The 25487-nt window shown below is 43.2% G+C and overlaps 1 protein-coding gene across 3 annotated transcripts in view; it reads left to right on the top strand.

Moving 5' to 3' along the window:
• Nucleotides 1-25487, top strand: part of ZMYM4 (zinc finger MYM-type containing 4) — a 229104-nt gene that overhangs the window by 16053 nt on the left and 187564 nt on the right. For 2 of the 3 annotated variants that reach the window (XM_029571423.1, XM_029571425.1), the window contains exon 2: nucleotides 18246-18291. The exons of the other annotated variant lie outside the window; for it this stretch is intronic. In XM_029571423.1, coding sequence (XP_029427283.1) covers nucleotides 18246-18291 — 46 coding nt within the window. The remainder of the gene's footprint in view (nucleotides 1-18245; nucleotides 18292-25487) is intronic. 3 annotated transcript variants of the gene reach the window in all.

Raw genomic sequence — 25487 nt, 5'->3', positions numbered from 1 at the left:
GAGGTAGCTGGACGCCTAGCCTGAAGGCGGCTAGCAATAACCGGTTCTGAATATTCCTTCAGATACAATCGCTGCCTCTCAAGCCAGACCACGAGACAGAAGTGATCTGCCCAATCCGAAAATATGGGCCCTTGATGCAGCAGTCCTTGCAAGTGAGCTAGACGCAGGGGCTCGTCCAGTGCCAGATGAGTCAAATCTGCAGACCATGGGTGTTGTGGCCACTCCGGCGCTACTAGCACCAGGGTACTTGGATAAGCCTCTATTCTCCTGAGCACCCGTGCTATATAAGGGGCCATGGAGGGAAGACATAAAGAAGGATTCCAGACGGCCATGGGCACACTAGAGCAGCGGTTCTCAACCGGTGTGTCGTGGCTCCTGGTGTTCCACTGCCCCACTTGTGCTTCCCTTCTCCCTAGGGGCGGGGCTGAAGAAAGAGACTCTGCGCGCCACCATGGGAGGCGGCTGGAGAGAATTTGCATGCCACCGGAGGTCAGGCCAGAGGCAGCTGAGAAGCGGAGGCCAGGTTTATTGGGCCAAACAATGAGAAGAGGCTTCATGTGAGCTTGTATGTGTGTGGTAGAATGGGTGCGTGAGTAGCAGCTTTGTGTGTGTGTGTGGTTTGTAAGTGACAGAGACTGGTCAGGGAGGTGACTGGTGTGTATGTGTGAGGAAAAGATACTAGTTAGGGAAGTTACTGGTCTGTGTGAGACAGAGACTAGTTGTGACTGGTTGTGGGCCCTAAAGAAAGAGGACTGTGAGGACAGAGCTTCAGCAGCCCTGCTGCTTCTGGTGAGTGCTATTGGCCTGCAAGGGAAAGGAGTAGGAGAGTTGCTGGAGAGGGAAGTAAAGGCACCTTTTTAAGTTTATTTTTCTTCTTTGACTGCCATTTTAATTATTGGGTATTATGTGATGTCTGCTGTTTTGAAATATTTTATTGATATTTGGACAAATTGTAGTAATTTGAGTTTTTAATTGTTGGATGTTCTGTTCATCAGCTGTTTTGTAACATTCATTAGTATAGTTTTACAATTATTTCTAAGTGGGTATCTATAGCAGCTTAGCTTGCTCTGTTTTCCTAATAGGTGTATTAGTGTTTAGGGCCTGGTTAAATATTTGTAGTGGTAAATTAGTCTTTTTATAAGGAGGGGTATTGTGCTTGCCAGTAAAGACAGTTTGTCTTGCTTTTATTGAGATGTCGTCAGAACCAGAATATCTATTTTTTTTTTTTTTTTTTGTATGGTGAGCTGAATGCCCTAGTTCTGCTCTGCACCCATTTTTGGGGGTCAAGGGGGTTCCTGAGGATGCAGAATGCATATTTACATTTTGCCCCGTGACTGTCACATGTTCAGTGTGTCACGCATGTGAGAACCATCTGTCAAGTGTGTCCCGGCTGAAAAAAGGTTGAGAACCACTGCACTAGAGCATCGAGGCCCACTGCCCCGGTCTCCCTCTGGCAGCTGAAGAACCTCTCCATTTTGGCATTGACATGTGTCGTCATGAGGTCCTGCTGAGGAGTAGTCTTCCCCCCCCCCCCCCCCCCCCCCCCCAACAGGCGCAGATGAGATTCCAGGCTTCTGGGGACAGTTCCCACTTCCCCGGGTTCAACTGCTGCCAGCTGAGAGAGTCCGCTTGGGCGTTGTCCACTCTTGTGATGTGAGAAGCAGCAATACCCTCGAGATGATGGAGCTCTGCCCACACAAACAATACCTGAGGCTCCTGAGCCACGGTGAGACTCTTGATTCCCTTCTGGTGGTTGATGTAGGCCACAGTCGTCATTTATTTATTTATTTATTTATTTATTTAAATTCTTTTAATATACTGATGCTCAAGACGGAGGTCTTATCGTACCGGTTTACAGCGTAACCAGGGGTAACCATAAAATAGAAGATAAAGTTACAATGAACAGGGAAATTACAGTACGGGAAAGTTAAGAGTGAAAGATATTAGTTTAACGTAACATAATTCTAACAGGAGAAACGTACGTGACAATTGACGTATGAAACTAGCTTAGACAATGGTTTGCTAGGGATATTGAACTGTGGCAGGATCGATGAAGGGGGGGGGGGGGGAACTGTGCAGATGATGGGTGAGTGTCTATGCTAGTAGTGGACAGAACAATCAAGGGAAGGCTTGAATGATCAGCCAAGTTCATTCAACAGTCATAGTCTGAAAACACTCTTACCGTGCAATCGCGGACCAAGGGGAGAAACAGCTGAAGGGCTCTATGTACCGCCCTTGTCTCCAACCGATTGATTGGACTATGACTGTTCCAATACTGACCAGAGGCCGTGTGCTGACTTGTCCAGGCATGCCGTGCCGCAGCCCTGGAGACTGGCATCCATGGTGACCATCACCAATCTGGGACTTTGAGGGACATTCCCTTCTCCAGTTTGTTCCTTGTCATCCACCATGCCAGGCTGGATCTAGCTTCCACTGAAAGGGGCAGTGGCAGAAAATACTGTTCTGACGGGGCTCCAGCGGGACAACAATGCTTTCTGCAGGGGCGCATATGAGCAAACACCCAAGGTACCAGCTCCAATGTTAACTCCATCGATCCCAGGTCCTGCAAATAATCCCAGACTTTGGGGACCGGCAGGCGGAGCAAGCGAGCTATCTGAGCTTGAATCTTGACCACCCTGTCGGTAGTGAGAAATGCTCTTCCCTACTGCGTGTCTAATCTGGCGCCCAAGTATTTCAGGCAGTAAGTGATTCTTTGGTAGATTGATCCAGCCTAATGACTCCAGGAGAGAGCTCACTCAGCGTATTGACCGTGCACACTTCTCCTGTGACTTCGCCCTGATAAGCCAGTACAGATGGGGTGCACCAAGACCCTGTCCTGTCTCAAGGCTGCTGCGACAACCACCATCACTTTTGTGAAGGTCCAAGGAGCTGTGGCAAGGCCGTAGGGAAGGGCTCGAAGCTGGAAATGCTGATCCAGCACCTTGAACCGTAGAAACTTCTGGTGGTCCTGTCAAATGGGGATGTGCAGCTAGGTCTTGGTGAGATCCAGCGATGCCAAAACTCTCCTTTTTGGACTGCTGCAATCAGTGGTAACCTCTCCATCCGAATCGTGGTACCTTCAAACTCTGATCTTTTGGAGGGCCAACATGGGTCGAAAAGTGCCCTTCTCCTTCTTGGGGACCACGAAATAAATGGGAGTACCTTCCTTCTCTCTGTTCGGGAACTGGCACCGGGACTACAGCCTCTATGCTTAACTTTTTAAAAGGTTTCCTGGACTGCCACCTGCTTGCTTTGGGAAAGACAGCGCGACTCCAGAATGACTGGAGAGGGTGAGAACTCCTAAAGCGTAACATTCCCCGACAACCTCCAGCACCCACTGGTCTGTGGTGGTCTTGGTTCACTCCTCATAAAAATGGGACAGCCTGCCCCAATCACCAACGATGGGTAGTGAACCTGCTTGACTTCATTGGGAGGATTTAATTCCGCCCGCTCTCTGAGCGGCTCTGCTTCTAGCAGACCTTTTGGAACCTCGAAAGGACTGCTGTCTAATCGATGACTCCCTCGTCTCTGAGGACCCAGCCGATCTGCCAGGGCAGAATAGTCTCTACTCACAAAACTAGGGTCGAGAGGAGAGAGACGTATCCTTCGGTAGTCTGTTGCCTTTGGTCTCCCCCCAAGAATTTCATTAGCTGGTCGAGGTCCTCCCCGAACAAAGGTTTGCCCTTTAAAGGGAAGGTTACATAGCTGCAACTTAGACTTAGGCAAACACTTGCACGGTCTCCGCTGCACAGGGAGCCGTGAAAGAGGCACTTCCCCTATGAAAGACGCAGATCCCCCTTCCCCGCCTGCACAGCCCAAGGTTTCCGGGGCCAACCTTCGATGATCCTGCCGAGCAGGCTGCCTGACAAGCTGCTTAGATGCTAAGTCTGAGCTGACGCTGCTGCTGAGCCTCTCAAACTTTTTTTTTTTTTTTGTTTCTTTTAAAGAAACACAGCCAACAAGAATCACAGGCAAAGGCAAAACCACCCCAAAGGGGGTTACTTTCCTGAATCCCAACGATCAGGCAGAGGGGGCTTCAGGCCCCACTGAGGGAACCAGGCCCCTGGCTGTCAGTGGTCCCGGGGTTGCAGGCTAAAACCTGGCATGGATATCCAGTCCCCCGTTCGCCTGTCTCAACCTGAGGGATGGCCCTCCACAGGAACCTGGCACCTCGGGGAGCAGAAATCCTCCAAATTCCTAATCAGTCAGGACTGCAGTTTTAGCACTTCTATCATCAGCTGGAAGCAGAGAAATACTGAGGGACTGCAGGTGGCACACTCTGATTATATAGCAGTGCCCAACGTTTTGTTCTCTGCCTCCATCTGCTGGTAGGGATGAATAAAACCACTTGTCTGGACTGATCTGTGGTATTACAGGAATGAAAATTAGGTAAGAACCAATTTTCCTTTCCTTAAATGGATCACCTGTTACAATTCAAGAATCTATCCACCTACCCCAGTCCCTTGACCACATTTATATTCCTCTAATCCACCAATCTCTGTAGATTATAATCAAAATATATAATCAATACATAAAAATATACTACAACACAGTCAAATCAAATCACAAAGTATTTAAAACAAAAGTATAAAGTGAAGAATATAGAAATATAAAAACAAAATACAGGAATAGCTGCCTAATATACACTAAGCACAGAAGTCTTTAGTCAAGGCTGTGAACAAACATGTTCAAATGATGCCAAAGAGGAAAAAAAATAGATTTTATGAAGTTTCCTGAGTTGGAGCAGATTGTTCTCGGCTCTGAGCTCCTCTGGAAGACTATTCCAAAGAGCAGGGCCTGTTGTGCTAAAGATCTGCTTCTAGGATTCTGCTAATAGAGTTTAAGAAGAGGAACTTCTAAAAAGTGCCGAGAAGAATAAAGCAGCAAGCAGGACCCTACCAATTGAGGAGACAGTATAAGAAGGCACTAGGCTATGAAGAGCCTTGAACACCAAAGTAAGATCTTTAAGCTTCACTTGCCAAATGACGAGAAACCAATGGAGGCTGGCGAAAAATGGAGACACGTGATCACTCCTCAACAAGGAACCTGAAACTAATTGAGCAGCAGAATTCTGAATGAGTTGTAACACCTGCAAGTGAGAATTTAACTAACAAACCCAAAAATAGAATGTTACAATAATCTAAGGAAGACAGAATAAGAGATTTGTGATTAGTATGACCATTTGAGTTAATATGTGGGCACATCACAGGCTTTAAGTTGAATAGGTATAAAAATCATGTTAAATGAGAATTGTGTGAAGGCATTTTCAAGCACAACGCTAGATAATATGCTCCTATTAGAATTTCAGTTTTTCTGACATTAAGGGCTAGCTCATTCCCTAACCTTAGTCAAACACAAAAAATGTTCTTAGTGCAAGATCAAATGTAGAAAAACATCTACAAATTTAAAAGAAACATGCAGGCTGGAAAGAATAGACTACAGGTGAGCAGAGGAATGGAATTCCAACCTTTCTTTTCAACTCTTGCTTTGTCAGTTCCACAGACAGGGGTCTCAGACTTAACCATAGGTGTGTTCTCATCAGAACCCCTGATTAGGGGTTCTTCAAAGACATTCAATTGCAGTGCAGTCTAGTCAATCAGAGGTATTTGGGCCAGATTGCTCCTTTGAGATCTCAACTGGAGGAACCACCTAATTCCCCTTTTTCATCACTGGAGTCTTGTATTCCTGGGCTCAGACAACGACGCTACTGGATCATCTGATCCTCTACCAGATCCCCTGAAGCACACCACCTCCTTTCTGGAAAATCTCATCTATTTAAAATTCATTAAGAAATTAGGAGCAGCACTGGGTGATCACATACGAAAGAATAGAGACCCATGTTCAGAGCTCTTTGGAATGCTCAAAATTGTTGATATGACTGAACTTGCTGACTTACCAGTTTGACATTAAAGTCTTATTCATGAAATTATGGGAAAATGCCAGTTTATATTCCCCTGGTCCAACAGTCGCCAGGCTTTGGTGTAGTTCACTTGCTGCACCGGTCCATTTATAATGGAATCTGCTATGAGAAAAGCAAAGAGAACTCATATTCTTTCAAATTCCTCACCAGGCAAAGATCACAAAGTTCTGCACAACTTCGGTAAAAGGATTTATTTATTTAGTGATTTTTATATACCGCGGCACGTTAATAACATCACCTCGGTTTACAATAAACAATAATTAGCAACAAGCTTTACAGATAATATTAAATAATGTGAACATATCATATATCATAACACATATATAAATTAAACACAAGTTAAGAACAAAGAACAATTAAACTAAAGAAGATAATATTCTAATGTTAATGGCAATTTTAGATGATAAATGGGTGGTAAGAGACCGATAAAGTAAAAATTTAGCAGCGGTATAACATCAATGGGTGGTGATAAATATGGCGAGTAAATATGGATCAGAGAAAACAGGGTTAAGTAATAGGCATTTCAGAAAACGGAAGTTCATTGGTAGAATGCTTGTTCAAACAGCCAAGTTTTGAGATTCTGCTTGAATTTCTTATGGCAGGGTTCTGGACGCAGGTCTGTGGGCATTTTGTTCCAGATGTTGGTTCCCGCAATAGTGAGTGAGCGGTCTCTAGTAGCAACGTGTTTGATGTGTTTAAGTGAAGGAGTGGCGAGTTTGGCTTGGTGCATTTTTCTTGTTGGTCTCTTTGATGTGCGGAAGATAAACTGATCGGTGAACCATTACATATCATGGTTATAAATCGATTTATGAATGAGTGAAAGAGCTTTGAATAAAATCCTAGATGCTACCGGAAGCCAGTGAAGGAACATGAGAGCAGGAGTAATGTGTTCATGGCGGTGCGTGTTTGTGAGTAAGCGTGCTGCAGCATTTTGTAGCATCTGTAATGGTTGTATGGTGTTTTTGTGGAGACCAAGTAGAATGGCGTTGCAGTAATCCAGTTTTGACAATATTGTAGCTTGTAAAACTGTCCGGAAGTCATGTGGATGCAGAAGCGGTTTGATTCTTTTTAGAGTATGTAGTTTGAAAAATCCGCTCTTGATTGTAGCCGTGATGAATTTCTTTAATGAAAACTGATCGTCTATGATAACGCCAAGGCTGCGGACTTGCTGTAACTTGAAAATATCCGAAGGTGGGTGTTGGGTAGGGTTGGAGGAGATGTTATTGTGAGATGTGATGATGATGAGTTCTGTCTTGTTAGTGTTTATTGCCAGGAAGTTTTCAGTAAGTAGTTTTATTTCCACCAGAGCGGAGTCCCAGATTTTTTGAGCATTAGATAGTGAATCGTTGATGGGGATGAGGATCTGTACATCATCTGCGTATATAAAATGTGGGAGATTCAGTTTTACCAGAAGTTGACAGAGTGGCGATAGGTATATGTTAAAGAGTGTGGAAGAAAGAGCAGATCCTCGTGGAACACCTTGTGCTAGTTTTCTGGGTTTTGATACATGGCAGTCTATTTTAACACTGTATGTCCTATCCTTTAGAAAAGATTGGATCCAGGACAGAGCGGTGCCTGTAACGCCAAGGCGGGAAAGGAGGGTATCGTGATTTACAGTGTCAAATGCCGCAGAGATATTAAACACAACTGTTCATGCTTGCATCACCATCCATTAGTTTGACATGGTGCAATACCTCCATGATTTGTCTTCAGAAGCTGAATACATACTTACCTTCTTCCAATCAGAGCACCTTCCCTAAGCCATTGCTTCTGTCTGGTATATGAATCATTTGATTCTTCTTCTCATACCTCTGAAACTTCTATTGGAGCGCAATATATGGTGTAGATGTGAGCAAGTTCCACCAGTGAGTATATCCACAAGAATTTGGCAGACTTCCCCATGCTTCTTTGGGGAGAAGCTTAGAGAGGGTCACCCAAATAAGACCAAAATACGGCAGATCTATCTCTCTCTCTCTCGACAGAGTAGCCTGCTCTGCTGCAGTGTCCATACTATTCTTACCAATGACCCTATTTTCACAGATGGCCTTAATGGCTTTTTCAGCAGTACCGGCTTCCACCTCTTCTGGCACAGTGTTAACGGCAACTTCTGGCCTGACCTAGACAATGTGAATGCCATCAGCCAAAGATCACTCAGCGGACCCAGTTTTTGATTGTCGACCAATCCCCCTTCCTTCCCTTCCAGTAGCAGAACAAATTTCAGCAACTTCTGCATAAGTGGCATCAAATAACAAAGGACTCCTGGGTCCACAACATTGTACAATATGGGTATTGGTTGTTTCTCCTGGCTCCCATCCATTCCACACTATTCACCTCCCTGTTTCACCTCTGCAGGTCTGTCTGGAAATGCAATCTATTCTCAGACAGGTAGTAGAGATGATCCCTGTATTGCAACACTCGCAGGGTTTCTATTCCAAATACTTCCTCTTCCCTAAAAAGACAGGGGGATTATGTTCCATCCTGGATTTAAGGCTTCTCAACAAATACATCCTCTGGGCAAAATTAAAATAACTCCCTCAACACAATTCTCCCATTCATTCAACAGGGCAAATGGATGTGTGACCTAGATCTCAAGGACACCTATACTTGCATTCCAAGTCATCCCACCCATTGGTGTTAGTGGGACGAATTCACTTAGATGTATAACTACCATTAAATAGTCCTGTTTGGCGACTCTTCCTCACCCATAGCCTTCACAAACTGTCTTGTGGTAGTAGCAACATATTTGTCACCAGGGAGTACAAGTATTCCCATACCGTGACAATTAGCTGATCACTGTGCAGTGTCAAGAAGTAGTTGTCTGCTTGTTAGGAATGATTTCATTTTCTCATCGACTTAAAGAGAAATCAAACCTAGACCCATACAGCACTGCCAGTCTGGGGGGCATGCATTGACTCATTCTACGAGTATTCCCACCCAGTGAATGGATGTTCACTCATCCAAACACAGCTGTCTTATCGGAATTCCACAATCAGGAATCTCCTCGTAATTTGGATTACATGATGACAGCTATCCCCGTAGTTCCACTAACATGCCTTTACTTCGGTGGGATTGATTTGATCAACCCCTCTATTCAGTAGTGTAAATCCCTTGCCACTGGCAATATGATTTGCAGTTGTGGTTATATCCCCACATGCTCCAAGATAGTGCCCCACTTTGCTTGCTTCCACCAGAGGTTGGGGAGCTTTTGTGGGATCCTCTTGTACCAGGGAGTTTGGTCTCCTCAGTAGTCCTTATTCAAATCATTTTCTTGGATTTAAGAGCAATATGGTGTGCTATCATGTTCACACACACACCTCTGAGGGATGACCATCCTGATTCAAACAGAATCATGTCAACAAATAGGGAGGAATAAGATTGTGGCTTCTCTGCTGGGAAGCATTGAAAAATCTGGAACTGAGTGGGATGACTCCAAGTGACCCTACCAGATGTATCCCAACATTTTTAGTAGATTCGATCAGCAGGTGTTTTGGTCTCACAAGTGATCTCTGTGGCAATCGGTAATAAACAAACTTCAACTGGATCTATCGACAACGGACCTGTTTGCATCACAGAAAACACAAAACTAATTCAGTTTCGCTTTACAGACTAGCACAAAACACTTTCCTACCAGATTGGGGCCAAAGCCTTTATGTAAGCCTTATGCATGCTTTTCCAAAGCTGCGACATGCTCTTCAGTCAACATATTCGCATCATATTATTTTTGATCACATTTCAGATTGACTGACAGATTTAGACAAGCAGTTCTACAAAATATGTTCTCACTGTAGTCCACGGTGGAGTCCAGATTGCCTACTAAGTATTCGCTCCACTGCAACCGTCCATTTGAGATTCCCCACATGTAATTGTCTGCTTCTGGATGTAAAAAGCAAGTTTGCTTACTATAAATGGTGTTTTTCCATAGACAGGATGAATTAGACATGAAAGACTCACCCACCTCCCTGGAAGAGGCTCATTAGGCAGTACCCATGTGGGATCTCCCAAACATGCTCAGTAGAGCTACTGCTTGAAGAGAAGCGTGGTGCCACCAGATGACATCACCCACATATGGCTAATTCGCTCTCTATGGAAAACACCATTTATGGCAAACTAGCTAAAAAATTGGAGTTTTTTTTCACTTTGCACACGATCAAGCTGTGGATTTCTCAGCTTTGACAGGTTAATCCACTACCAGTTGGTTATGCACCCCTAGCAGCAGATGAAGACTGAGCAGAACTGATGTCACTATATAAAGATGTGTGTATATATGTGTGTATGTATGTATGTGTATATATATATATATATATATATATATATATATAGAGAGAGATACCGCTAGTATTCTCCATCTCCAGCAGTAGGGACGTGCATCTCCTTACTGGGGATTGCTTGTTTAAAAAAGAAATAAAAAAAAGAGGCGACAAGGAGATTAATCGTACACCACTTTTCCTGAGGTGATAACTGAAGGAGAAGGTTGAGTTCTCCTGAGGTGATATCTCGTGATCTCTTCCTCAGTCGAGTGCCTTGGTGTGGTAGCTGGTTTTCAGTCATGGACTTAGTTGCCAGGAGAGAATCGGCTGAGAGGCTAGTGGGTGCAGGAAGTAGAGTGTCGTGGTGAAGGCATTAGCAGCCGCAGCCGACTCTGTACTTGACCAGGATGGGCTGAGCTCAGGTAAAGGGATGTAAAATAAAATACAAACATAATGAGAGGGATATTTTTAGGGATTCCTCTCCCCCTCTTTTGATCTGGTCTCTGAGCCTCAGCGTGTCGATCTGATGTTCATTCCTGTCTCTTGTGAGGGGTTTGGGGAATCGCGGCAGTTTTGGTGGATTGAGCAGCTTTTTGGCTAGGCCCTGCACTCAGGCTTCTCTGAGACACCGCAGATTGGGCATCCGTCTGGATCACGTGGATTGGGCGTCCAGATTTTGGCTGTCTGTAGTTCGTGCATTCCTCAGATCGTAATGCCTAAGCTTTTCATCATGAGAGATGATGTCCCGTAAGCACATACTATCTTAAAAATAGGTATCCTATACTTGGGCACCCTAATTTTGGATGTCCTGTGTTTTGGGCATCCTGTCCAAGCTTGCCTTGTACAGGACACACAATTGTCAGACTCTTGTTTATAAACGTGCTGCTAGTGAACTTCTTATCCATAGTGCCAGTAGCAAAGAATCTTAAGTACCTTGCAATTTGCACTGCTTGCCATATTTGGCAATCTAATGTTGTCAGCACTGCCTGGAGGTTCAGGGAGAGTTGTCTTCTGCAGCTTTGGCGAGCCCAGCCCCTCTCAGCAGGATGTGGGAATGGAACAGGAGGGGGATTTGTCAGAAGTTTCTCCTGGTTTTTAGGCTCCCCTAACTGGAATTTCAGCAGGAGAGGACTTCTCAATGGACAGCTCTTTGATGCCTCCTGGTTTTGATATAGATCCTTTTGCCTCTTGGGTGGAATGTTTTTCAAGGGCTGCAGTCCCTTCTAAAGCTTGGCAGAATTGGCCAAACCTGGAAGTTCGGGATTGCTGGCTCTGGAATCCCTCAGATTTGGTGCCACGGATAAGCAGCAGAGTATGTACTGGCCTGCTGCGGGTTCCACTGATGTGGACCTTGCTGGCTCGGATAACGAGGGCGATCCTTACTTCCTGGAGGATAGAGAAATCCCTCGTAGTTTGGAGTCACACAGATGGGTCGCTGGCTCTGATCTCCCAGACACTGACTCTGCTGGGAGTGCTGGATGTTGGTTCCATTCTGAGCCAAGGAAGAATCCTGTTTTAGTATTTTGATTGGCCTTAAATGGGATGCTCCAAAAACTAATTTTAAAGGGGGACGAGCCTTGCTAGGGCTGTACCCCCATGGATCTGACAGCAAGGAGAACAGTTGTTTTTCCAAAAATGGATGCACTGCTGTGTGAAATCTCAAAGTACACTACCTTTCCTGCAGAAGGGGGAGTGGCTTGGAGAATGTGCAGGATAGGAGAGCTGAAGCTATCCTTACACAGACCTTGAGGCGGTGGCAGTGAATTGCAGTTTAGCCTCTTGCTGTTCCCTGATGACTTGCACTTGTTTGCTTTTGTCTCAAGAAGTCGAGGAATCTAGTTTGAATATAGAGCGTTGATGGAACCGGCTGCTGCCTTTTTGGTGGATACAATCGGCACTTTCGTTCGTCCCCCCTCTGCCAAAGGGGTGGCTTCGGTCTTGCCGGCCAGGCGTCAGCTGTGGCTGAGATTTGGTCGGCCACTACATTTTAAAAGTCTAAACTTATGAAATTGCTCTTAAAGGATCACTCTTTTTCAGGGAGTGAATTGGAGTAAATGACCAATAGGCAGTGTGAGTCCCAAGTTCCTCATTTACCAGAGGATTAAAAGCAGGCACTGCTCTCTTTTGGTGTGAGGGGCCGTGCCAGGTGTTTCAGACATTTTTGACCCTACAGAGAAGCTACTCTTCAGAGGGCTTGGCTTCTGAGTGGGCTACCTAGACCAGGGTGTAGGCACAGTTGGCGATGCATCTCACAGGATGGATCACTTAAGGGCTTGGTCCTTAAATTCTTGAAGGTGCAGATGGCAGCTTTTGACTGTTTTCAAGGGTTGGGTTAATGGCAGATGCTTGTCGGCCCAGCCTGATGTGGCTGGGGTGAGGTTTCCTAGTTATCCCTTGCAGTTGCTGGTGCCCTCATGGAGCCTGAATTTAATCTGGTTCTAGAATTTTGGCAAACTTCCACTTCTCGGCCGTTGTGTAGCCTTTCTTCTTGAGATTAAATTCTTGAAGACTGTTTCTCGGGGTGAATTATTTTGCACGTCTGCTCCAAGCTGCGGGCTCTTCCTTGCCGGGAACCATTCCTGTGGGTGACTCCGGGGGTGGTCCAGCTTCCAACTGTTCTGTCCGTTTTTTGATGAAAATGGCCTCTGATTTTCATTTGAACCAGTTAATGTACCTGCCAATGCTGGACAGGTAGAGAGATGTAGATAAATCTAATCTGTTGCGGACCTTTTTGACGTCAAGGCATGTGATGCGGTATTTGAGTTGTTAAACCTCTCAGGAAGACTGACCGCCTGTTTGTTCTCCACAGTGGAAGTAAACAGGGTGAATTAGCATTGGGGGCTGCGTTAAACAGTTGGATTAAAGAGGTTATCACGGCTGAGTATCTGTTGCCTAAACAGGTTAGGGCTCATTCCACTAGAGCTCAGGCAGTGTAATGGGTGGAGCTTTGATTTGTTGTGTCTCGATCAAATTTTCCGAGCTGTGATGTGTTCCTCCTTACACACTTTTTCCAGGTATTACTGCCTGGATGTGCAGGCCTGGGAGAATGCAGCTTCTGTGTGTGCGGTGTTGGTTGGACCGAGGGCAGCCTCCCACCCTGTTTGGGAGTAGCTTGGGTACATCCCACTGGTTGAGGATTAACCTTTCTGAATACTGAAAAATGAGAAATTTTAATACTTACCTGATAATGTTCTTTCTCTAGTGAAGACAGGTTAATCCACCTTCAGCCCTTAGTTTATGGTTTGTAGTTCTGTGGTCTTCCTGAGTGGTTGCATGTCCAGGGATAACTGGTTAAATGTCAGTCTTAGTACCTAGATTAGTAATGTTAACCTCTTTGAGCTCAGTGTTTCCTGTTGACGGAGTACTTGAGTAGTTTATCGAGTTATTTATTTATATTTGGTATATAAAAAGTTTTAAAATAATTTGCATATCGCATCGGTTTACATACAACGGGGGTAATAAAACATGATTTAAGAAAGTGAAAAATAAAGTTACATGTAACAGGGAGCTGGAAGCAACAAGTAGGGAGGAGTAGAGGAAGAAAAATGGTCCAGTGGACCTAGGTAAGGCGGTTAGAGAAGAGAGTGGCTATAAACTATATTCAACTTTAACTATATGCAAAGTTAACTAATATTAACTAGATTAGACTTCTGGTTCTTGAAGGGGGGGGAGAGGGGCAGGGGACCGGGAAGAGGATGCTCTTGAAAAGGGTAGGGAGGGCGTAGTTATGTATAGGCCAGTTTAAAAAGCCAAAAAAGTTATAATTAAGTGCTTGTCCACATTTGGCTTTTGCAGAGAATACTGATGGGCTGATGTCACTACAGGGGTATATACCATGATGTCAGCTCTGCTCAGTCTCCATCTGCTGGTAGAGGTGCATAACCCACTGATTGTAGATTAACCTTTTTTCACTAGAGAAAAGGAAATTATCAGGTAAGTAGTAATTTCTCTACTTTTTGCTGGGTGATCTGGTCATAGCTAGATTTTGAAAGGGATGGAACAGGTTTCTGGATAAAAACATCCATAAATGGATAGGTGACGTCAGGAGTGAGCAACAAGAAATTGGTTAGACGTTCTGGGTTTGGTCTGACCCAGCATGGCACTTCTTATGAAAGAGTGTAGCAATAATGGCTGGACTACATTAAAGATTGTTTTTTTTTTTTTAAAGGGAAAACCTCCACTTAGTTATGAAATGAAGGCTCAAAGCACTGGAGTCTTTTTTTTTTTTACAGGGGCGCAGCAGCACCATCTTCTTGGTTTGGGAGTAGGGATATAGCCAATAAACCTTCACTCCCAGCTTCCCTACCGTCATTTGTGTGTCTTTCTCTCTCCCTCTTCCTCCGCCACCCTGTCTTGCTTTCCTTTTTCTCCCCCTACCATCCTTCTTTCTCTTACCCCCCCCCCCCCTCCCTTTTTATACAGGATGAGGAGGAAGAAGAGAGTGGTGAAGTCTGTGGCCTGGTCCTCTTCCTCTGCCACATGGCCTGACTTCTGCTTTGAACCACATGGCTGTACAGAGTCCCATGCGGTTCAAAGCAGCTGTTGTACCCAGAAGTGAAGAGGTGAAAGACATGGCCAGTGTACTGCTATTCTCCTCTTGCTACCAAACAACTGCTACCTAACTTGGTCTGGCCTGAGGTCTCCTGCCGCAGTTCTACAGGAAGAGCCAGATTTTGGTTGGGACATGGCTCCTGTGGCACACCCCATTCCTACTCCTGTGGATCCAAAAGAAGCAGGTGCAGAATAAAAAATTGTCTCCACTCCCATTCTTTAAAAATGTGTGTCTATCTATAGAGAAGAGAGCACATCTTGAAATACTTCTCAGATAGATAGCATGGTAAAATATAACTGTTTATACAACTTTTAGGGGGGGAAAAAACTCTTTGTATAGAAATATCATTCTTACACTTCTGAATTTTTCCTTTCAGTATCATTGTCACTGTTCGCTCACCACATTTTGTACTTATTAGGGTCTTTGCACCCTTGTGATTGGTCCCAGCAAGGTTTAATAAGTGAGCCATGAACTTTCTTAATGGTTTAATGTTTTCATAGGTATAAGAAAAGACTGGTTTATATTGCATTTATTTTCTTAAATAGCTTCTGAATTGAGTTAATTACTGCCAGATGGTATGAGTTGTTTGATCCTTTCCTGCCTTTTTCTCTTTGAGTTCCTGTGAGATATTGGTCTTAGTCATTTTATGGTATTAATTTACCTTGTAAATTTTAATGAACTTATTCCTAGTGTAGTTTGCAAAGTTTAGCTGTTTTGTAAGCAAAAAGTTCTCATGGTCTGTTTTCAATGCTTATCACAGAAAGTGGAATGGTAGGGATTGTAGATCTGAGCCGGTGTGTGGGTAGATTAGATTGCATGGTCTTTTTCTGCCCTCATCTATCTTTTTCTGCTGTCATGTCGTCTTCTACTCTGTGTGCAGCAGCAGCCAGGAAAGCAAATAAAATGCTAGGAATTAATAAAGGAATGGAGACTAAAACAGAATTTCATAATGTCTATGTATCACTCCATAGTGTAATCTCATCTTGAGTATTGTGACCAGTACTACACACCCAAGGTTCAGAGAAGGGTGACCAAAATAAAGGGGATGGAACAATTCCCTGTGAGGAAAGGCTAAAGATGTTAGGATTCCTCAGCTTGGACAAGAGATGGCTGAGGGGGGGAGATAGGATAGAGGTCTATAAGATGAGTGGTTTGGAACAAGTGAATCAGTTTTTTACTCTTTAAGAAAGTACAAAGACTAGGGGACACAAAATGAAGTTGTAAAATTATTAGTTTTAAATGTACAACTTATTTGTATAATTAAGCTTTGGAATTCATTCCCAGATGATGTGGTGAAAGCTATTAGTGTAACTGCATTTATTTTTTCTTTTTTTAATCATTTTTTATTATCAGAGCAAACCTGATGCAGTTACACACTCTGATATCTGTATAAACAGAGTAAACGCAAATGCAATATACAGAATACAAAATGCAATAACTCGCTGCAGATAGTATAACATACAGAATCAAGAGCATCTGTCCCAACAAAGGTTTTATAGATATTAAGTCATTAATTGGTTAATTTACCCCCTTCCAACCCCTGCTGACAGTGTGTAACTGCATTTAAAAAATATTTGGACAAGTTCCTGGAAGAAAAATTCAGAAATCATTTTTATTTATTATTTTTGTTATACCGAATTTCATGACAAGAATCACATCAACCCGGTTTACAATTAACAATGTGTGTAAAGCAGAGGGTAACATGGTAATCAATATTCCAAATTCAAAACTTCAAACACAGTAAACAATAGATTGGAAGTGAGAAAGTTACAATAAAACAGGGGGAGTTAACTTGGATCTGGAAAGGGGGGATATAACTGAACAGTGAAATCTTTACATTGCCGACAATTGCATAGTTGTATAGCAAGAATGAATCTATATGAAACAGTTGTGTAGCATGACAATATGGAGCTGAGTGTGAGGTTGGAGGTTTCTTATTTCAATCCCGTTTTTGAGTAAGAGTTTGTGCTGTTGGGTGGAGGTTTTAATCTAGGCCTGGGAATGCTTTTTAAAAAAAAAAAAAAAAAAAGCATTTTTAAGGTAGAGTTGCAGAAATCCAGTGCTAAGCAGCAGGGAATCTATCCACCCCTTGGGATCCTGTCAGGTACTTGTGACCTGAATTGACCACTGTTAGATACAGGATGCTGGGCTTGATGGACCTTTGGTCTGACCCAGTATGGCAAGACTTATGTTTCTAGGGTTTTAGGGTGAAAAAAAACAAAGTTCATAAAATGTCAACTATCTTAATCCTTTTTGTGTGGTAGTGCAAAGGAAGGTGAAAACATACTTTATTTGTAGCTAGTTTTAAAGCATTATGGAAGTCTCTTGCCATTCAAATACAATTTTAAGTCTCTAGATGAGCACTTCTTTTCTAGAGTTGTTTTTATCTGCACTGTCATATCCAACAATGCTTTGTTCCTCCAAAAAGTGTCACGTGTTCAGTTTTCATTTGAAACCAGTTACATCTTTCATCAAGGATTTTTCTTATAGGCCTAGAATGAGGGGAAAGCCTCTAGTAATCAGGCTCTTGGTGGTGTTGCCATAACAATGTTCTTATTCCATAATTTCACTTTTTTTTATTAGTGATACTGTTAAACGGTATTACCAAAGGAAGCAGACATCAAAAAGGCACTTAGTGTTGAATTCAAGGAAGGTAATTTTACTCACAGAAATTGCCTGCCTGATATGCAAGCAAACTTACATATTAGGGATGTGCATTCGTTACATCCATTTTGGCGATATCCACATACTGCATACTGTCCGTCTCTACCCGTGTACTATAGAGTCTGCGAGGTATGTGGATATCGCCAAAATGGATGTAACAAATGCATATGTCTTGTTTATCTGTAAATTCACCTGAACTGAGTAGAGGTGTTCCTGGGGGCAGAATTGAGAAGGGGGTTTGCAATTATATACATGTTTTGGATTTTCAAACTACATGCATAGATTTTTTTCCTGAAAAATGTCTATATATACATTTTAGCAGATGTCATTGTGTGTGGATAGGTTTGGCAGGATAATTTTCAAAGCAGAACTTTTGTGTATGTATATGCTGGCTAACTTACGTGAGATGTTATAAAAGAGCCCAAGGATGGAAAAAGCATATGTCAGGCATATTGCTGTAAAATACTATTTTATTTTTCTACTTAACTTTCAAAAAGGGTTAACTTAAAACTTTTATGAATTTTGAGGAGTGTGTAGCTACATCGTCTGTCGTATGGCTAATCTTGCAATAAGTGTTTAGTAATCCTTCCATGGAGAAAATATTCCAATAATGCTTTATATAGGAACATAGTGTATTTAGAATTTTATATTTTGTGAATTTTTATAATGGAAATGAGGTCTTGATTGTTGGTCGTTTTTATTGTGACTTAAAGTGTTGTAGTACCTGAGCTCTGAAGACCTCATAGTTAGACCTCTTTCAGATGGTTTTTAAAGGAGTAGTGAGAAAACTGTAAAAACTTAGACTAGTTTCTTCATGACCAGAGCTTACAGATCACTAAGATGATATTCTCCTTTTTTACAGTTTGAAGAGAAGCCTGGTGCAGTTTTTGATGGACGTGCAGAGAACTGTAGGTGCCTCTTTATGTAATCAAATCATTTCACTTTTTGACAGGTGCACAGGGCTAAGTTGGTGCATCAGTTTTCCTGTATATGGACCTAAGCTGAATGTATTTATCCCATATAAAATTGGTTAGGTGATCTCTGTAGCAGTAACTGTTCATCTATATCGCAAGAAGTCCACCAAACCTTTGGCACAAAAGAACCAGAATTGGAAATATGGTGTGAGCATGGGAGTGTCAGGGGAAGACCAAGAGATGTGCATGTAAATATTTATGTGCACGTGCTGGTGCTCCCCACAGCAATAACGTCTGCTATTGCGGATGTGTAAGTTTAAAAAAAAAAAAAAAAAAGTTTCTTAAATCGGGGCTAGTCAGTGGGGTTTTAAGGGTCGGGTCTAACGGGAAAAGGGAGCCTTTAAAACTAGGGGGTTAGGAAGTCCTATCCATACATTGGACGAATGGGGAATGAACTGGGAAAAGGGTAAGTAGCCTTGGCGTGCACCCCTTACAAAATCCCCCCCCCCCCCCCCCCCCCCGCACTTGCGCAGTAGACGTGGCATTTGTACGCACATACAACCGATTTTTTTAACAGACACGCGTATGTGCGCGTATGTTATAAAATTGCCACATCCATGTACACAAGCCGGCATACGCACGCACGGGTCTTAAAATTTACTACTTTTGTTTTAAGAGCATATGCTGGAAAATAGTTGAACTGGCATAAGCTTATGTCCATTTGATCACCTATAAATTTTTTATAGTTCACACACATTTCTGAAAGATGAGTGAGTTGTATACAGTAGCTAATGTTGGATTCTTGACTATTGCTGCTTGAAGATTTCAAATTTGTGCTATTGTGTCTAATATATGCAGGTGTGGAAGTATACTGTACTTAGAAAACTTAGTGAAACATATTTCCTCATTTCCACTTTTTATTGCTTTCTGTTTTGCTCTTTTACTTGTGGGGGGTGTGGGGTTTGTTTGGTTTTTTCTGCTTATTTTCTTATTTTTTTTTACTTTTCTGAATTTTGAACACCAAGTACCAAATTTTAGGCACCCATGTAACCTGGGTTGTGGAATTTTTCCAACATTGTGCAAAGGAACATTTTGAAGCAGAAGAGCTGCTTATGTCACTAGACTTTTAAGAACATAAGATATGCAATGCTGGGTTAGACCAAGGTCCATAAAGCCTACCATCCTGTCCATATAGTGGCCAGTCCAGGTCACAAGTACCCAGGAGCATCTGTTTCTTATTGCTCACTCCCAGAGAGAGGGATGGCTTCCTACTCTGCCTAGCTAAAAACATTCTATGGACTTTCCCTCCAGGAACTTGTCCAAACCTCTTTTAATCCTGCTATGCCAGTTGCCATCATCATATCCTCTGGCAACAGATTCTAAAGCATATTGGGGAAGATTTTAAGAGAAGCGCGCATGGGGTACATTTGTGTGCGCTATCTGGCACGCACAAATGTACACCCAATTTTGTAACATGCACGCGCTGCCTGGGCTTGCGCACGCTGCCGAGCCTATGCAAAATAGGCTCAGCGTGTGCAGGGGCTGGTTTTTGGGATTACGCGCGTAACCCTTTGAAAAATTACCCCATTATGTATTCCATGAAAATAGTTTTTATGATTTGTTTTAAAACTACTGCTGATTAGTTTCTGGCACATCCTTCTTGTTATAGTAGTATTTGAAAGGAATGTGCATTCATGTCAACTGTTTTGGTGGTACGTGTGTATCTTGTCAACTTTATAATGCGCATAACTCATTAAAAATACATACTGTCTTTTCGCATGTACCATAAAGTTGATGAGGTACAAGTGTGCCACTGAAAACAGATGAAACAAATGCACATCCCTAGTATTTGAAAGACTAAATAATCGTCATCCTTTACCTGTTGTACCCTACTCATAGGTTATAAAATAATCATGGCCCCTCTGAGCCAAGCTGAAGAGCCTTTACATTTGGCCTCTCATAGGAAAGCCATTACATGCCATTTATTAGTTTGGTTGCCCTTCTCTGCACCTTTTTTTAGTTCTGCTATGTCATGTATTATATTTTTTTTTTGAGCTGGGGCAACTAGACTACAGACGGTACTCAAGATGTGGTCATACTGTGATACAGAGGCAATACGATATTCTGTGTTTTATTCTCCATTCCTTTTCAGATCATTCCTAACATTTTACAGTGTTCGTTTCTTTGACTGTTGCCACACACTGAACTGAGGCTTTCAATGTATTGTCCACAAGGATTCCAGGGTTCTTTTCCTGAGTGGTGGCTCCTAATATGGAACCCAGCATTGTGTTCCTGTAGTTGGGATTATTTTTCCATATGTATATCACTGAACTTTTATTCATTTTTTTCTTTTCATTAAACTTCGTCTGCCATTCAATTGCCCAGTTTCCTAGTCTTAATCCACTGCTGTTCTAACAACTTTAAATAATTTTGTCTGCAACTTTGATCATTTCACTCATTGTTCCCTTTTCCAGATCATTTATGAATACACTAAACAGCACAGGTTAGGGCTCTTCTGCTTGCAGAAAGATGACAGAGGAGATTAGACAGAGGTTTATAAAATCGTGACTGGGGGTGGGACATGTAAGTAGGGGATGTCTATTTACCCTTTCAAATAATTTCATGGAGTGTCCTAGTTCTTGTACTAACTAGTAGCAGATTCAGAACAAATTTTGAGGGGTTTTTTTGGTCCATGTACAGTGACAATGTGGAATTTGTTGCTGGAGCATGTAATAAAGGTTAGTAGTATAGCTGAGCTTCAAAACAGGTTTGGAGAAACGAATCTCCCCATTAGGAACTGCCAGGTACTTCTCATGTTATCCCAATTAGCCACTGTCTGAAACCAGATGCAGGTTTTGATGAACTATTGATCTCACCCAGCATGGCATTTAAGTTCTCTCCGTTGAAGTCAATAGTATAATTGACCTATGGGCCTTTGAACCAAATTGTTTTGTGTGTATATGAGCCAAAAATACATAGCACCTCTGGCTCTTAGTGGTGATTCTCCTTAGTCCATAGTAAGAAATATTCTTCTGTTGCCCTCTTTGCCAGGTCTCAAATAGTTTCCACTGGTCTTAGACTGTCAATCATGCAAAACTAACATTCGGGCCGATACAGTAAAATGTGCGGGAGAGCCGGTGCTCCGAGGCAAACACCCACTCTCCTGGGCGCACAATTCTCTATGCTAACGAGGGCCCACGGTAATAGGGAGGCGCTAGGGACACTAGCATATCCCTAGTGCCTCCTTATTGGCAGTAGTGGCGGCCGTCAGCGGGTTTGATAGCAGATGCTCAATTTTACCGGTGTCTGAACCCGCTGAAAGCCACGGGTTCGGAAAACGGATGCCGGCAAAATTGAGCTTCCGTCTGCCAACCTGCGAGCCGCGGGCTGATTTTTTTTTTTTAATTTTTTTATTTTTGTGGCCTCCGACTCAATATCGGCTTGGCTGCATGTTTTACTTTCTGTATGGCGTGGGAATAAGAAATAGGCTCATCAACATGCATTTGCATGTTGCGGGCGCTATTAGTTTTTGGGAGATTGGACACGCGTTTTCCTCACGCTGTTACCACTTTCCCATAGATAAGCAGCTGAATTAGCCATGCTGTCTGGGTACGTCCTCCATGCCACAAGGTGGCGGAACTCTCTAAGATCACCCAAAGTCTTTATATGAGGTGTTCTCCTGCCTGTCCCTGTGCCTGCTTGAGAAGAGAAAAACTGCAATATAAAACTTCAAAATTTACCACAGAGTAATTACATCCATGCCTCGTCCAGGATTTAAATTCTGTGACTGTGGTAAAATTATCTGTAACTGACAGACATCAATTTTGTTACATTTGCCTTGGTCCAAAACATGATCAGGCAAACTGTACAGATTGTGGACGGATGTCCCTAAGGGCAGAGCGCCAGAGAGCAGCGCGGATTGCCCCGCTTAGAGAGGACAAGACGGGCTCGTGTGCCCCCTCTGATGCCTCAGCCAGGTCTGCCTAGCGGTAGTGGTGGCACACCTCCGTCGTCGGGGGATTAAAATATTTCCTTATCTGGAGATTTGGCTACTAGTAGCCCCAACTCCCGTTCTTCTCCAAAGCAATTTAATGCAAACAATCAATTGCTTAGACAATCTGGGTCTTCTCATAAATTACGAAAAATCTCATCTACAACCTACCCAGATCCTGGTCTTTATCGGAACATCCATAAACACCATTTGGGACAAAGCTTTCTTACTTCAACCCAGGGCAATAGCACTTATTTCTACAGCCCAACATCTACTAAACATTACCAATGCCTCAGCCCGCCAAATCCTGACTGTACTGGGTCATATGGCAGCATGTACATATGTAGTCCTGAACACAAGACTTCACATCAGTCGTCTTCAATGGGGATTAAAACACCAATGGTCACAGTTTCAAAGTCCCTTGTCCGCTCAAGTAAGACTCTCCAACAGGATGAAGAGAGACCTTTTCTGGTGGATCATCCCGCCAGCGCTTACAGAAGGCTCGCCACTAAGGCCTCTTCGCCATCAATTAATCCTTACCACAGATGCCTCTCCCACAGGATGGGGAGCCCAGCTTGCCAACCTACAAACTCAAGGGTTATGGTCGTTCCAGGAACAAACTTATCACATCAATCTCCTAGAGTTACGAGCCATCAAATACACGTTACGAGCTTTCGAACACAAACTGCAGCATCATGTCGTCATGGTCCACTCAGACAACCAAGTGGCGATGTTCTACATAAACAAACAAGGAGGGTCCGGTTCATGGAACCTCTGCAAGGAAACAGTAGAGATTCTAGACTGGTCTCACAACAGGAGAATCTTTCTACAAGCCACATATATTCCAGGCGTCAATAATACCAAAGCAGACAAGTTAAGCAGGATTTTTCACCCACACGAGTGGGAATTAGACCAGAGTGTGGCCGACAGAATATTTTCAGTTTGGAATCTTCCTCAAATAGATCTCTTCACAACAGAAATGTTCCCCTCTTTTGCTCAGTCTACCCCAGTGTTCACCATCTGATACAAGACTCATTCCTACTGGATTGGTCCAACATCTCCTGTACGCATTTCCACCAATTCCCTTGATCTCATGCACAATACAAAGATGCATTGAGGACAAAGCAAACCTAATTCTGATTGCACCAGCATGGCCACGTCAACCATGGTACTCTTACCTGCTCCAACTATCAATCTGCAAACCAATTCCCCTGGGGAATGCTCCCACTCTTCCCACCCAACAAAAAGGGTTCACGTCTCTATCCACTCCACACATCCTTGAATCTCACTAACTGCTCACATTCCAAAACCTAAATATATCTCCACCACTTCAAGATATTTTAGTGGCATCAAGAAAACTATCCACCCGTCTCAATTATCAGCGTAAGTGAAAGCGTTATGCTGCATGGTGTTCCTCTGTGAACATTGATCCACTCACATGCCCACCTGAAAGGCTATTATCTTCACATCCTTTATACACAAGGTTTGGCTACTGCTTCCTTACGCATTCACCTCAGTGCGATATCAGCATATCACACTCCTCAACGGAGAATCTGTAGCATGTCATACTCTAGTTTCCAGATTTATGAAGGGCGTTTTGCATTTACGACCTCCAATCAAAAAACCCTCAGTAACTTGGGATGTTAATCCAATTCTGGAACAGCTTATGTTTCCACCCTTTGAACCAATGCACAGTTGCCATCCTAGATACCTTTCCTGGAAAGTACTGTTCTTAATTGCCCTAACTTCCACACGAAGAATCAGCGAACTTCAAGCACTGGTTCACTATTCTCCTTACTTGGAATTTTACCATGATAAAGTTACGCTACGTAAACATTGTCACTTTCTACATAAGGTAGTTTCTGCATTTCATTTAAATCAAACCATTACACTACCTATTTTTCATCCAAAACCACAGGCAAACGACAACGAGCAGCGTCTTTATTCCTTAGTCTGTAAATCTGCTCTTGCATATTATAAACGCACTCAATCTCAGACGAGACCTTCGCAACTCTTCCTCTCATTTAATCCGAACGCACTAGGCCTTCCTGTATCAAAGAGAACATATCTTCCTGGCTTGCCAACTGCATACAATTTTGTTATCTCAAACGTTCGGAATCCTTGCCTACCACACCAAAGCACACCAAATCCGTGCCATGGCTGCATCTGTTGCTCACTTTCATGAGATGTCTCTATTAGCTGCAAAGCAGCCACATGGTCTTCACTTCACACATTCACATTCCATTACTGCTTGGACAAACAGGCAGAGGATGATGCAAAGATGGGGTGGATAATTCTCCAGAAGAACACTAAATGGTGCAACGACTTCAGAACTGTCCGCCTCCTATTATATATTGAGCACTCACTGACATACAAATGACTACACGCTACTGTGCTCGATACTTCAGCTGGGGATTCCCAGACAGCATGGCTAATTCAGCTGCTTATCTATGGGGAAAAAAGCAAGTTTGCTTACTGTAAACGTCGTAGATAGCAGATGAATTAACCATGCTGACCCTCCCCGGACAGTCCACACATTGCATATCTTCTTGCTTTATCACAGACTGAGGAGCCTTGAGCAGGCACAGGGACAGGCAGGAGGGAACACCTCGTCTAAAGACTTTGGGTGATCTTAGAGAGCTCCGCCACCTAATGGCACGGAGGACGTACCCAGACAGCATGGCTAATTCATCTACTTTCTATGGAAAACACCGTTTACGGTAAGCAAACTTGCTTTTTACTTTATAAGGGGTAATAATAGTGCGTGTCAAACGCGCGTCCAGACGGGGGCTAACTGTGCGCTCGGCCGAGCACACCGTTCTGTATTGGCCTGATTGGAATTAGAATAGTTGGCGTGTTAAATCAGGATTGGAGTATATTAATTGATGTGCGTGTCAAGTAAACAAAGTAAGGATGCCAGGTAAGACCTGAAGTGTAGAACTGTGAAACAGTCACTGCTGGACTAGTAGTGGGATAATTGCAGAATTGGATGGGTTATGAAGTGGATATGCAATTTTAGAATTGCTATATGATGGGATAGAACTGCATCATATCCTGTCTGATTAAGCTTTTAATCAAGATATAGTAATTTAAGAGGGGTAGGCAACTCCAATCCCGGAGTGCCTCAAACAGGTCTGGTTTTCAGCTTTCCACAATGAATATGCTTGGCATATATTTGTATGCACTGCCTCTATTGTAT

This window comes from Rhinatrema bivittatum, chromosome 11 (genome assembly GCF_901001135.1).
Source record: "Rhinatrema bivittatum chromosome 11, aRhiBiv1.1, whole genome shotgun sequence".
In the NCBI taxonomy this organism is placed as follows: Eukaryota; Metazoa; Chordata; class Amphibia; order Gymnophiona; family Rhinatrematidae; genus Rhinatrema; species Rhinatrema bivittatum.
This window is presented reverse-complemented; position numbering and strand designations above follow the sequence as displayed.